The 14147-nt window shown below is 38.3% G+C and overlaps 1 protein-coding gene across 1 annotated transcript in view; it reads right to left on the bottom strand.

The window, feature by feature from the left end:
- nme7 (NME/NM23 family member 7) overlaps nt 1-14147 on the bottom strand; it is a 41987-nt gene that overhangs the window by 1022 nt on the left and 26818 nt on the right. Inside the window, exon 11 of the mRNA XM_053635707.1 lies at nt 579-686. Coding sequence (XP_053491682.1) covers nt 579-686 — 108 coding nt within the window. The remainder of the gene's footprint in view (nt 1-578; nt 687-14147) is intronic.

Genomic DNA, 14147 nt, shown 5'->3' with positions numbered 1-14147 from the left:
TTGGGACGCAGCCTTTGTTTTAACTTTATCATGCCAGCACAGCAGACAAGCAGCTTGGTTTATTTCATCATAACTGACTTTCCCCAAAACACGCTTGTGAAGGCCAATTATATATATATATATATATTGTGTGCGCGCATCTACATGAGTGACTCACAGTGAGAGACTGCTCTCTGTATAGATGTGTGCGCGCATGTGTATGGCCTCTCTAAGAATGTGCTGGCCGAGCCGCTCAGCAGGCGAATGATTAACAAGGAGCCGTTTGTTAAAGAGTCTGCACAGATCTGGAGCTTGTGTGAAACAATGATGCTGAATGGGCCAAAGTTACTGCCTGAAAAGCACAAAGCCCTTCCTCCACTTAATCCTGCCCTCTCCTGCTCCTCTTTCCCAGAGACATTATGCATGCTGTGGGTTTGATTCAGCCTACAATGGACCGTCATGAGACCGGTGTCTCTGTCTCGCGTGACGCGAGATGTGGAATTATTTGTGAAGGCGAGTAAACGTTCGTCAGGAGGTCCAGCTCACACTGGCCCAGTTCATGACTGAAACAAAAGTGAATGAGGTCAGAGATGACTTACCTCCAGTAACCCGTCCTCTGGAAGGTCGGTACAGTGGACAGCGTTCTGAACTTTGTTCTTGCCGTAAAGAGCTCGTAAAGTCGTGGGCCGCAAATGACGAGCAATTTCCTGTAATGGAACACACGGGACGGTAACGTAAAGACAAGGCAGCTCATGGATACTGTGCAGTTAAAACAACGGAATAAACCAACTGGACTGAATCCACCTTGCTAATCCATCGGTTTCCTTTAAAAAACAATAAAACGCTCAGGTGAACATGCGTGCAGGGGGATGATTTATTCGTACCCTACAGTGGAGGAATCAGATTACTTCCGTTTATGACTAAAGCATCAGATTACTCACGATTGTCTGTAAAACAAATGTAATAGTTACTTCCTCTACAACTGCTCAATTCGCTTTGCTCAATCAGAATCACATGGATATGACAAGGATAACACCATTCAGGTTGCCTAATAAGTTGCCTAATAAGAGTGACAAGTTCACGGTTTCAAGTATTATGGCTGTAAAAAAAAAAAAAAAATTAATAATAAATGAGAAGAGGAGCTAAAAGTAAGACTCCCAGCCATCGAATAGGGTCCAGATAAGTGCTCGTTTATTTAAACCTAGCATGTGTTAGAAGCAGCACAGAGCAGAATGTTCAGCATTCAGGGCATGTTGTAATGCGGCAAATGAGAGGAAAAAAAGCTCACAATCTTCGCAAACCAGGAATGCATGGATCCTGCGTTTTTCATTTTTGATACACGTATTACTACTCAAGAGTGCGACTCCGTGCCGGATACGGAGGTACACTATTTACTACAGATACTAAGCTACAGTCTCTCTGTCTCTCTCATTTGCAATTTTCTTTCAGTTAATAACATTAAGACTGAAGTAATACTCCAATTGAATGAGCTAAATGCATAAAAAAAAAGAAGAAAATTTGTCAAACACATCACGTTCACAGCAAATACAATAAGATTGGAGCATAAAATGGGAAAATCTGATCCCATAAAAACTCACCATTACATGTTAATATTAGTCCATAGTTAATATTTCATCCCTGAAAATAAGCAGATACTTTCTTCCCCAGGACCCACTGGAGGGCTCAGAATTACATTCCTAACAATAACTACAAACATTTCCTGTTCCTGTAGTATCTGAAGAACATGGGAGAAACAAAACACAACAGTGTGCTACTGTAGGAAAATAATCAAAGAGTTTGTGTGATGCAGCCCAAGATAAAGCAGAGTTACTGTTACAACCCTGGAGTTTATTTTTCAAATAAAAGCATGTCCCAAAGTGTCTTACTCTTCTTGTTTAAAAAATTTCAGCAATTTGCTGGGGATTCCAATTTTCTATTTATTAGGGGGCCAAGCACTGAAGGTGCATAGGCACCCTATTGTTATTCTACATTTTCTTCTTCTTGCTACGGTGTCTATGGCAGCCCATAGAACCGTCTAGTTTGACAAATTGATTAGGGAGGGTCTAAAGAACATTCTGACCAAATTTGGGCCAAATGCTACCAACTCTCTAGTGCCACCATTGGGTCAGATTTGGACCTAATTTGAAAGTACATTTATGGTCATAACTTTTGAACAGTGTGTCCAAAATGTAAAAACCAGAGTAAAAAAATCTGGATTCCCTGGGTTGAGAGGAGGCAATTCAGTCAATTCCCACCATCTTGGATTTTTTTCAAAAACTTTTTTTTTCCCGCTACTCCTCCTACAAATTTTATCCAATCACCACCAACTGTGGCTCACAGAACCTCGATACCTGTCTGAACAAAAGTTATCAAAGGAACTCTGATAACGGACTGGCAAATGAATAAAACTACAAATCATTCTTGGCAGTGGTGGCTCTGTGGTGAAAGGCTCTGGGTTACTGATCAGAAGGTCAGGAGTTCAAGCCCCAACACTGCCAAGCTACCACTGTTTGGCCCTTGGGCAAGGCCCTTAACCCTCAATTGTTCAGTTGTATAAAAGAGATAAATGTAAGTCGCTCTAGATAAGGCTGTCTGCCAAATACCGTAAATGAATACCCTTGCCTATAGTTACGGCTCTGCTTTCGTGTGCTAGCTTACGATCACATTTCACATCTGTGAATGTGCTGCTCACCGAGTGTGGGTGCTTGGCCCCCGAAAATGCTGCTTGCAGCTTTAATTAAAGATTAAATTGATTTTAAAAAAAATGGAAATTTATTCAAACTTTTTAAAATCCATTTATAAACACATTTAATGTTGCGGAATAGCCGCAAGACAGGTTCCTGTTCACTGATCACTTACTTACCTTATAGCAGCTATACACAGAATAAGCAGTCATTCTCTCACTTTCTTCTGAAGTTAAGTTAAGACAAAGAAAAATGCAGCTTGCAGTTTTTACCAAGAAACAACAAAGAGCAACATCCTCCATCTTGATTATTTCTTGTGCCAGCTTTACCTATGACTGTTACAAAGTACTGGCACTGGAGACTCCTTCCATAAATGGTAAATAAACATCTCCTTATCAATGTCTCACCTTATCAATGATTATATTTTTGTGTTAACCAACACCACATTTAAATAAATAAAGAAATCGGTTTATTGTTAGGTTTTAAGTTATACGAGCATCCCCTTCGGACCAATAGGAATCAAGAATTCAACAGCGCTGAGGTATAAACAATTGTTGCATAATGAGCTTTAAGATTAATAACTGGATATGCTGGCTTAAACAAAACTGCAAAGTCACTCAAAAAGGAAAAAAGTAGCATAATACAAAATGGGATGTTATTCAGGTCACATCTGCATACAGAGAACATAAATGAGAATATTATTTTATAACAAATCAAGCAAGGCTTTGATTATCATAAAGTAACCCTCCTCCGGACCTCACTGGAAGGCAGTAGCTTGTGTGTCCACACTTTTCAGGCTGCTGTACACGAAGATGCCATCTCAGTGCCCTTTGTGTAGAATGCTGGACTTAATACAGGGTCTCGACTTTAATTCTTGCTCACATATGTTTTGCATTGAAAGATCAGCCAGCTGACTAGCTGCAGCCAAAATGGAACATGATGAAGTGAAACGCTCAAGTACACAGGACATGGGCTCTACTGTCCTGCTCTAATCTCTGCTGTGAGGAAACGTGATCTACCTCCCCTAGTGATACTCACAGGAGAGGCCTCGCCCAAATGGCAATAAGCCTCAAAGGAAACATACAGCAACACACTTTCCCAAGCCACCTGTCTATCAGTCTCCACTCTGGGGCAATGCTGACATTTCTCAGGAGCTTGTAAGGCTCATAATCCCACCCTCAATGCCAACACATTATCATCAGGTTAGGAAGGTTTTATTGGCAATAACGACCACACACACGGTGAGAGAAAGTTATTATTGTAAATTACTGTTTGAGGGAAATACGTTCTAAGACACATAATTTACAGTCTAGAACACCACTGCAGAAATAAATCAATCCATCAACTATGTTGTGGTGGTGGATATAGGTTTTTTTTTTTCCCCCCATACCATAGCACTGCTGAATTCTTGAATCTGATTGGTCAGCATGGCCGACAGTAGCTGTGGCATTAAGCCAAAGTACAGATTAATAATAATGGTTAATAATAATTTCGAATAATGCTTAACAACATTGGGACTTGTATGGCGGACATGCCACATAAAGAGATTAAAAATGTGTGTGATTGTTGATATGGTGACATTTATTTAACATTTACTGAAGGAGCCTCTATTGTCAGTGCTTTGTAAACAGGTAAATCTGGAGCCAAGTTTCCAGCAGAGGAGTATCTTTAGGACAGAAGTGGTTTGTGGTTTCTCTGGAACATAACAAGCTGCATTTTCTTTCTGTCTTATTAATGAATGAATGAATGCCTTTATTGTCACTGCACAGCTGAACAATGAAATTTAAATGCAACTCATTATGGCAAAAGTAACACACAACAAGCAGAATACAAAACACTGAGAGAAGCTGGTGATGGAAACCATAGCTTATAGTTTATAGTAACCATAGTTTATAGCTGCTATAACGTACAGTGCCCTCCAGTAATATTGGCCCCCTTGGTAAATAAGAGCAAAGAAGGCTGTGAAAAATTGTCTTTATTGTTCAATCTGTTGATCTTTTGTTAAAAAAAATAAATAAATAAATCACAAACATACACTGTCTCATGGATATCAAATAATTGCAAATAAAGCACAGCTTTATAAAAAAAAAATCTCTCCGTTAAATATAGGTGTGCAACAATTATTGGCACCCTTTTAGTCAATATTTCCCATTGCCAAGATAACAGCTCGGAGTCTTCTCCAATAATGCCTGATGAGGTTGGAGAATGCATGGTAAGGAATCTGAGACCATTCCTCCATACAGAATCTCTCCAGATCCTTTAAATTTCGAGGTCCTCGCTGGTGGACTCTCCTCTTCAGTTCACCCCACAGGTTTTCTATGGGTTTCAAGTCAGGGGACTGGAATGGCCATGGCAGGGCCTTGATTTTGTGGTCAGTAAACCATTTTTGTGTTGATTTTGATGTATGTTTTGGATCATTGTCCTGCTGGAAGATCCAACCACGGCCCGTTTTAAGCTTTCTGGCAGAGGCAGTCAGGTTTTCATTTTATATCTGTTGATATTTGATAGAGTCCATGATGCCATGTATCCTAACAAAATGTCCAGGTCCTCTGGGAGAAAAACAGCCCCAAAACATTAAAGAGACACCACCAACATATTTAACCATGGGCATGAGGTACTTTTCCATATGGCTACCTCTCTCTGTGTGCCAAAACCACCTCTGGAGTTTATTGCCAAAAAGCTCTATTTTGGTTTCAGCTGACTGTAGAAACCGATCCCATATGAAGTTCCAGTAGTGTCTGGCAAATTGAAGACGCTTGAGTTAGTTTTTGTAGAGTAGAGGCTTTTTTTCCTTCCAAACATCTTGTGATGATGTAGGTGACGTCAGATTGTAGTTTTGGAGACTTTCTGACCCCAAGACACAACTAACTTCTGCAATTCTCCAGCTGTGTTCCTTGGAGAATTTTTGGCCACTCGAACCATCGTCTTCACAGTGCGTTGAGACGATATAGACACACGTCCAATTCCAGGTTGGTTCATAACATTTCCAGTTGACTGGAACATCTTAATTATTGCCCTGATGGTGGAAATGGGCATTTCCAATGCTTGTGCTATTTTCTTACAGCCACTTCCCATTTTGTGATACTACCTTTTGCCGCACCTCACAGCTATATTCCTTGATCTAACCTATTGTTATGAATGACTAAGGGAATTTGGCCTATGTGTTCCTTCATATTTATATCCCTATGAAGCAGAAAGTCATGGTTGAACAATTTCCTGTTCCTAGTCACCCAGGTCTACTAAAGAAAATGTAAAATATCAATGGGAATATACTTCAAATATACATAGTTATCATATGAATTCATAGGGGTGCCAATAATTGTTGCACACGAATATATAAGGATATATATTTTTTGATAAACTTGTATTTTGTTTGCAATTGTTTGATATCCATGAGAGCAGAGTATTTTTGTGAATTTTTTGAACAAAAGATTCAAAAGGTTAAACAATAAAGACAATTTTGTACAGCCTTCTTTGCTCATATTTACCAGGGGTGCGAATATTAGTGGAGGGCACTGTAAGTGATAACAGATACTAACATGTCTCATGGACATGTAATTGCTGTGGCATAAGAGGAATAAAACATATCAGGGCATGCTTTTATTTGAAAATAATCAACTACGGGGTAAAATAAAATGCTACAAAACATTAAAGGTTAAAGGCAGGGACTTGTGTGTTCGATAATACAGACACAGTGCCTTCCCCATTTCATCCCACACATTGAAAACATCAATACAGAGTACACATGACGTCATACGGCTGCACGGCTCAGGGACAAATAAACTTTAACGTCAACCGTTCTCACAATGCCAATGGCACAATATCTGTCCCTGTCTGCTTGATGCTGCGCTCTTTTAAAGCAAAAATGGAGGAAAAGAAACAGAAGGACAGACAGACTGTGTGTACTACCAAGTCTTCTGAGGTAGTTCAATGTTGTGTTCTCGGCTGTTTTCTATCATCAGATGATTCAACCGCTGTGCTAATTTAACTGTGGTACAAAAACAATTAAAAGACCTCAGGCTATGGAGAAGTGGGGGACCTATTTTCATCAGGCAGTCAACGACCTACACAAACAGTACTCCATAATGCAATGACAAGAGGACAAAGAAAACATGTGCAGTTTTCCTTCATATGTGCATCAATACACGCTCTGGAGGGAAGTGGAACGTAACCATGGGTAATTTGTATCTTAGCTGATAATCACTAATAACAGCTTGCTCATGTATCTTCTTCATAGACACATTTACAACTGTTCCAGATTATTAAAAACTATATCATGGACCTGATTGTGTTTCATGGTGTTTTTGTGCAGCTCTTTGGTTTTTCCTATTATTGATGGATAATAGACGGATTTTACCATAATGATGATGAAATCTCAAGTTTGGTTAATGGCAACTTGCACACTGAGTATTAAAAAAAAAGTTTTTCTATGAAAATTATGAAGAAAAAAAAAAAAAAGTCATTTTTGGTAATTGTTTGAGTTGGAAATTTCAATAACTGTGTGTAATGTTCTGTTCATTTATCATTGTTAGAAAATGCACACAATTGAATGTACATCAAGTGGATACCTTAATGTAAACTGACATTTCCTTACAGTAGATAGGTCAGCTGGTTTTGGCCTGCATGTTGTTGAGCTTTACTACAAAGCATGCCAGTAAGTATTAATAACCATATCCATCGGCTGCTATACAGTGTATTTAATATGAGTACAAACTCATGAGTTGTTTACGCCTGTTGGCGGAACCCTCAGACGATTGCACTGGGTTTAGATGTGCTCATGAGTTTGGTTTTGAGGGTCCTGAAATAAATGTTACGAGGTAATTTTCACAAAATATCAACACCTCGGCTTGTGTTACCTCATTTACGTAGAGGCTGCATCTGGTTGTGACAACCCTCCCACTCTTAATGTGCAAAACAGTACAAAATGACCAATACACACATTCCAAGGACACAGATACACCAATGGAGATTTGAATTCAACAGTCTTCTTGCATCCATAAGTATAGAGTCCTAAACCACAGCCCTATGGTTCCATGGAGGTATGTTGTACTCCGAGTTTTTTGAAAAAGGCCATTATAGTCTGCTCTCTTTGACAGACAAAGCTGCCTGTGTGCTGCTCTTCTGTAAAAAAAAATAAATGGCTGCTTAGGTGATGCTGCATTACCTCATAACCCACTGAGATCACTGTCTGGCTTCACACTGCCTCTACGTTCAGAGTTCTTCACTTCATGGCTATTAACAGAAATACCAATCTCCCTTGCAGAAATGATAACATTAGCAATGGGCTTTTTAATAGGCTGTGGAATAAGTGGGCTTTGGTATAGCTTAGTAAAAACATGGACCTTTGGCCATTTATATAGAAAGAAGCTTTTAATAACAACATGTGCCAATAACATTGACACCTTAAATGCCAGGTAGGCTCACACCAAAAAAAAAAACAATTATCAACATGAATGACAACTTTACAGCCAGTGAATAATCTGGAAACATGTTGAGCAATTCAAAAATGGTGAACAGAAATCATCACAAACTGCACAAAGTAAAAGAGCAGGTTGCTTTTAGCAGAGAACAGATTTAGCACATAATAGAGGTCTGTATTTAGAAACAAACCACACTAACTCAACGTTAGGAAACAGGCAAAATGCATGAGAAGACTGCTGGTAAAGATCACCCATCACATAGTTCAGTCACTGTGCTGATTTACCAGGGCTTTAATTAAGCCTTGTTAAGTCAGTCTCCTCAGAGACTACTGCTATGGTAACTGCAGGTTCCTCTGTGCTCTACCTTGAGGGTCAAAAGGAGTATGGGGATATTAAACCCAACATCAAAGTATTACTTCAGATTACAATTCAGACTTATAGCATTTGATTAAAGTACTCTGTGGATGAAAAACTATTTGGTTCATGTGGGCAAATGCTATATTCCTTCTTTTGCTATGTTTCTGCTACAGTGCAGAAAAATCAGACAATCAATACTGGCCACTCTTTGTGTTTCAGCAAATGTCAGTTCTCCCTGTTATACCATAATTCCTGTAACAAGCACCCTGACAATACCATTTCCTGATTTTGTGAGAAGCCAATTGAGTAGAGCAGGAAATAGCAATATCATCTAATACTGTACTTCATATTAACAGTCAATACTACAGAATGAACTGCTTTAGGTCTAGGCAAGCATATACAGGCAAGCATGTATTCGTTGATTCCATTCACTATTTTGGTCAGTGCCAACTCCAAACTCCTCTGCCCTGAAGACTCTCCTACGGTGGAAAACTTACTGACTGATACAAAGTGTGTTATTAATATAAACCTGTGATTTCCTTGTAGCCAGAACTACTGTCAGAGAAAATTAAATCAACACCTTCTGACAAATAAAATTAAAGAAGTCAATAGCACTGTGGTATGAAGGTTTTTAATCTATTTACGGTTTAGGTGTAATCAAATAGAAGTTGTATATTATTTTTATACTGTTTATTAGTTGCAATATATTGATTTGTGTTTGTGGGTATTAACTGTGACAGTAATTCTGCCAAGAGATTGGTGTGTAAAAGGACAGTAAACATTTACTGACCTTAATTGAAATAAATACATTTAATCGCCAGAATGTCTACACACTCCTAACTAGAGATCAGGTTTGTTAGGTCAAAACTGGATTATTAACCGAAAACCTTATTATACAGTTCAGTCCCACAGGTTAAATACTACTGGTAGGATGTGCTGTAGACTATTCTGTTACTGTATTTTCACACCTGGAACCGGAGTCCTGTCCGTTAACTGAGAAGTGACCAGCTGAACTTTGCCAGCTAATACGATCTGTCAGCACAGTACAATATTCATGATCTCCGGCACCACACGAGACCAACTACAGCTGACAGAGCTTGTTCTAAGCATTTGCTTATTCAAGCTCAAAACGTTTGGTAACATAACAACCAGAATGTTGCGACTAAGCATACTTGTTCATGTATTTCAATTCACAGAAATAAGATCACAGCAGGTCTAGTGTCAATCTGCACAGACATGGACGTTGAGGAGCCCTGTTCATAGCAACAAGAGAACTCTTTTGTGTTTAAAAGGTTGATTAAGAAGCTTTAAACATTAGTTCTTGCAGCTAATAAAAAGTTACAGTCATAGATCACAGGGAAGTGTATAGTTGGACACACCATTGTCAACTCACATACAGAATGAGACTGAAGTAGTAGGCTAACATGACCACTGAACCACTGAATTCTTTTTTTGTCCTGCTGGCTGTGTCAGTTTACATGGCTTCATTCAGAACATCAGATTCAGTTATACATCAAATTCTACAAGAAACTATATCAATAAAATATATATAATAATATACATGTCTTTCCATAGCCTAAAATCTTTTGGTGTAAACATTATGAAAAGATCCAAGATAGATTAACATACAGTTTCCGGAAGAACAGAGTCTGTTCCTCAACTTCTAAAGTACATCATTAAGAAAATCCTTGGGTACATGTGTGTATGGTTTTGTCAACTGCAAAACACCACTGAGCAGACACTCATTCTCACATGTCAAAATACATGCTGAAATACATTGAATAGACATTGCAGTAGAATCACACGCATGATCACTTAATGATCACAAAACAATTGATAAGAAACTATTATTATTATTATTATTATTATTATTATTATTATTATTATGATGATGATGATGAATGTTGCTCCGGTTCTACCTCATCTGAACTGTGTTTTTGTTTTCCACTATTTTGCTCCACAGTTTGGTCACTTGCCACTTCCCACCCACCAGCCAGCCAGCTCTCCCCATTCATACACAGCTACCAACTGGGGAGGGTTAATTCTTCGTCCAAGATACATGAAGCCAGTCAAGTGCATCTTTCAAACTGCTGCTCATGCAGCACACTCAGAGGAAAGTGCCATCTACCCTCTTCTGCTCACAGATGCCCATGATTGGCTAGTGTCGCTGTGATTGACAGGGGAAAGGGAGTATGCCATCCCTCCTACCTTTCTTTGTTTCACTAATATTCAATAATATTTAAATATCTGCTTAAACCAAAAAACATTTATATGTCTCACATATTGAAATGTTAGGAAATGCATTTACAAACATAGGCATTTGATAAAACAAAGCAAAAACTGTACCTTTACAAAAACTGGTAAACCATTATTCATTACAAAAACATTATTGACAAGACTTCAAGAGAATGGGCAAACAAGTGCATAAAATAAACACTACCCATAGCTATTCATATCTTCTTCTTAAACAACAGTAGAATCTATTACCTTTCTCCTAACCAAACCACTAAAAATGTTTAAAATAAATGGAAACAACTGTCCGTGATTTCTTTTTTTAAAAATTGGTCTCAGGCTCCAGGAACACAATTGTTGCCTTTGACCAAATATGAGGTCTCACACATAAAATCTCTCAATCACAATGGGGAGAAGAGCTTTCAACACAAACACACAGAGAGTTAAAAATGCCATTAGGCACAATCAGGGCCATAAATTTCTAAAAACAAATAATAATAATAATAATAATAATAATATCATCTGGAGCCACTAAAATTTGCCAAGAACAGAAAAAGGACATATGATTGATCACACTGTCACATGATTTTTGTGAGGTTCCCAATGACCAGTTTGCAGAATTGTACAGTTTAGCTGATTTGTGGGTTTGAAAAATGTAACTAATCACCTCCATAACAACAAACTGTTTGGAAGAGTTATACTAAAGAATCCCATCCTGAGAGCAACCCAAAACACACAGTGCGGAAATTCACCAAGTATTACTGGAACTATAACTGGAATTGTGTATTGCGGCCAGCTAAAAATAAACCCCTATTTTTTTGGTCCTGCATGTCATCAGCATGTTTGGCACAGGGTCCCTTGTGAAGATTGATGCACTCTTGAATTTCAACAAGTATCAGGATATTGCAGCCCAAAACCCGGTTGTCAATTGCAACACTCTATGGATTTGAACCGCACTGAAAATCACTAATATGAAACGAGTGCCTAAACAAGTTTATCCTGTATGATACATTTAACTGAAAACAAACTTGTGTGTATTAGAACTTAAAATATCAAAACATAGATTCAGCCATAGCCTAATACCAAAAATCTGTTGACAATAAAGAGACAGTTTGCTGCGGTTAAATAAGCTAGAACAGAATTGAAAGCTTGTTGTTGAAATGAAAGAGGGAAAAAAACATGTGTCTTTATAAATCACTTACTGTGATGAATTGTTATCCCTTTTTTATTAACTTCTAATCTTTCTCATGCAGTGCAGATGATGTATTTCAAATATCGCACTGGCTTCTCCCACTTGCATTCCATTTAATCTGCTGTCTACATGAACTCATTTCTCCATTCAATAGTTCATCTTTGATTTCAGAGTATTCTGGAGTTAATAAAGTAGACTAAACTCACAGTAGCAGTTTACTCACTGTCTTTTAAAAAAATGTTATGCTAACATATAAACTTTTCTCTCTAGTAGTTGTATGCATGTTTTAAGTAGAAGCTCATCAGTAAATAATGAGGTAGGGCAATATAACATATTGCTTGTGCTTAGTTGGAAATGTTTTAAAATTTAAAACTCTAGTAGGATAAAAAGAGTATTTAGTATAATAATAATTAAAACAAGAATGCAGAATGTAATCTTGTGGAATCTGACAACGATGAACTGAAAGTGATTAGCTTTCATGTGATGTAGGAGCTGCACAAGTGCATTTCTGATCTGTCTAATGTTAATGTTCCCGGGCAAAGTTAAACTTCATTATTGGTCTGTGGCTGTGTGCTGCCAGGTGTGCATTGTGTGCACCTCATTTTCCCTCCTTCTCCCTTTCAGTTCTCTTACTTGTATGACTGTTATTTCCTCCCAACCTATTCGGGGTAGCCAACGCTCATGTAACGGAGATGAATAAGTGGTGAGGCATACGAGTCAAACTACTGAGCGGATTGAATGCGAAGGTGTTCCATTAGTGGATTTAATTGTGGGGGGTGACAGGTGGTTGTATTACCTGTATTACGTTCACAACCACAACTCAGGCGAATGGAGATCTATAAATTGTAATGAGAAATCAGAACTTTTCACGTTCTGATTTGAATCAGATAAGGGATGGATAAAATGCCTAAACATTCATGTATTATGTTCAATATGTTAGTTAGGTTGACAACATGTATAGCTGTCATTCCCTTGCCAAATTTATTCTGGGGATTATATGTTGCTATGCTGGCACCGAATGATGAGGTCACTGAGGTGTTTCTCCAACATTATTCCACACAAATAAATCACCATTGCCTTCACAGAAACTACTATTCCTTACCTAAAGGAGCTCTGGCTTTGTGGAATTTACTGCAAGTCATTTGTTTAAAATTGGGCATCTCTATTATTTTAGAAGTTGTGTATTAGACTTGTGTGTATTTGCTGGGTGGGTGATTACAGTGAGACTGGTTTCATCAACTGTTTATGTAGGGTGGATATAAATACAGTAGCTCTATGTTTATCATGCTTTGACAGGTGTGAAATTGATGTGCTCGTATGATTGACCGTTATTGATCCTTGTTTATTGTCTGTAGCAATTACACAGGCCTAACTTGCTGCTAGTTTCTACTGCCATGTGTGCAGGCCTCCACATTTAGGTGCACTGTGATTTTTGTGTTTACCTGGATGTCCTTGACACTCTGCATACTGCAATCAGTATATGGCGCATAGTCTGTTCCTGTCGGGTTTACGTTGTTAGATATGCTAATATTTTTTAATTCTAATACAGATGACCATTTTTTGAGACCCTAGTGGTGCTGGAAACACCCCTGATGACAATTTCAATTAGGATTTTTCTGTATTGATAAGTGTGGGCCAGTCACTAATGTAAATGACATCCATTTATTTATATATTTATTTTATTTAGTAATACCTTCAATGTCTATATACTGCTCTCATCAATGTGCAGCACTCTGAATTGGGACTTTGCTTATTTCCATGGCTACCTGGGCACAGCACCGATTTATGCAAATTATGACATCATGTGAAGGCAAGTGACCATAAACCTAGGTTTGAATTCTTCAGCACACTTATTTTTAAATGTACAAGTTGAAGCATGGGTGAATTAAGCTAAAAAATTTTCATGAGCTTAGCTTTTCGGAAGAAACTGTTCTTGAGTGTTTGTGCGCACTGCTCAAAATAATGAACCAATCAACATTAAAAATAAATAGGTGGCAGATAACCACACCCACAAAAGTCCTTTAACAGCAAAGTCCTTAATAATGGAGTATTGTGGGTCATGCGATCACATTATAAACCGCAACAGCCCTATAATATTTATTCTATCCTATAACAACCAGAGCAGTCAAATATGCCATTAACACACAACCACTGCTGCTATTCACCAACCACAGAGGCAGAGAGAGAGCCAGGAAGAGAGAGTAAGGGAAGGGAGGGAGAGTAACAAAGCAGTGCTGATCTCTAAGCTGACTTTTCTCCGTCTATCTGTTGTGTGAGAGACGG

Source organism: Ictalurus furcatus, chromosome 11, assembly GCF_023375685.1.
Source record: "Ictalurus furcatus strain D&B chromosome 11, Billie_1.0, whole genome shotgun sequence".
NCBI classification, from domain to species: Eukaryota; Metazoa; Chordata; class Actinopteri; order Siluriformes; family Ictaluridae; genus Ictalurus; species Ictalurus furcatus.
The sequence above is the reverse complement of the archived record's forward strand: the minus strand, read 5'-3'. Positions and strand labels throughout refer to the sequence as shown.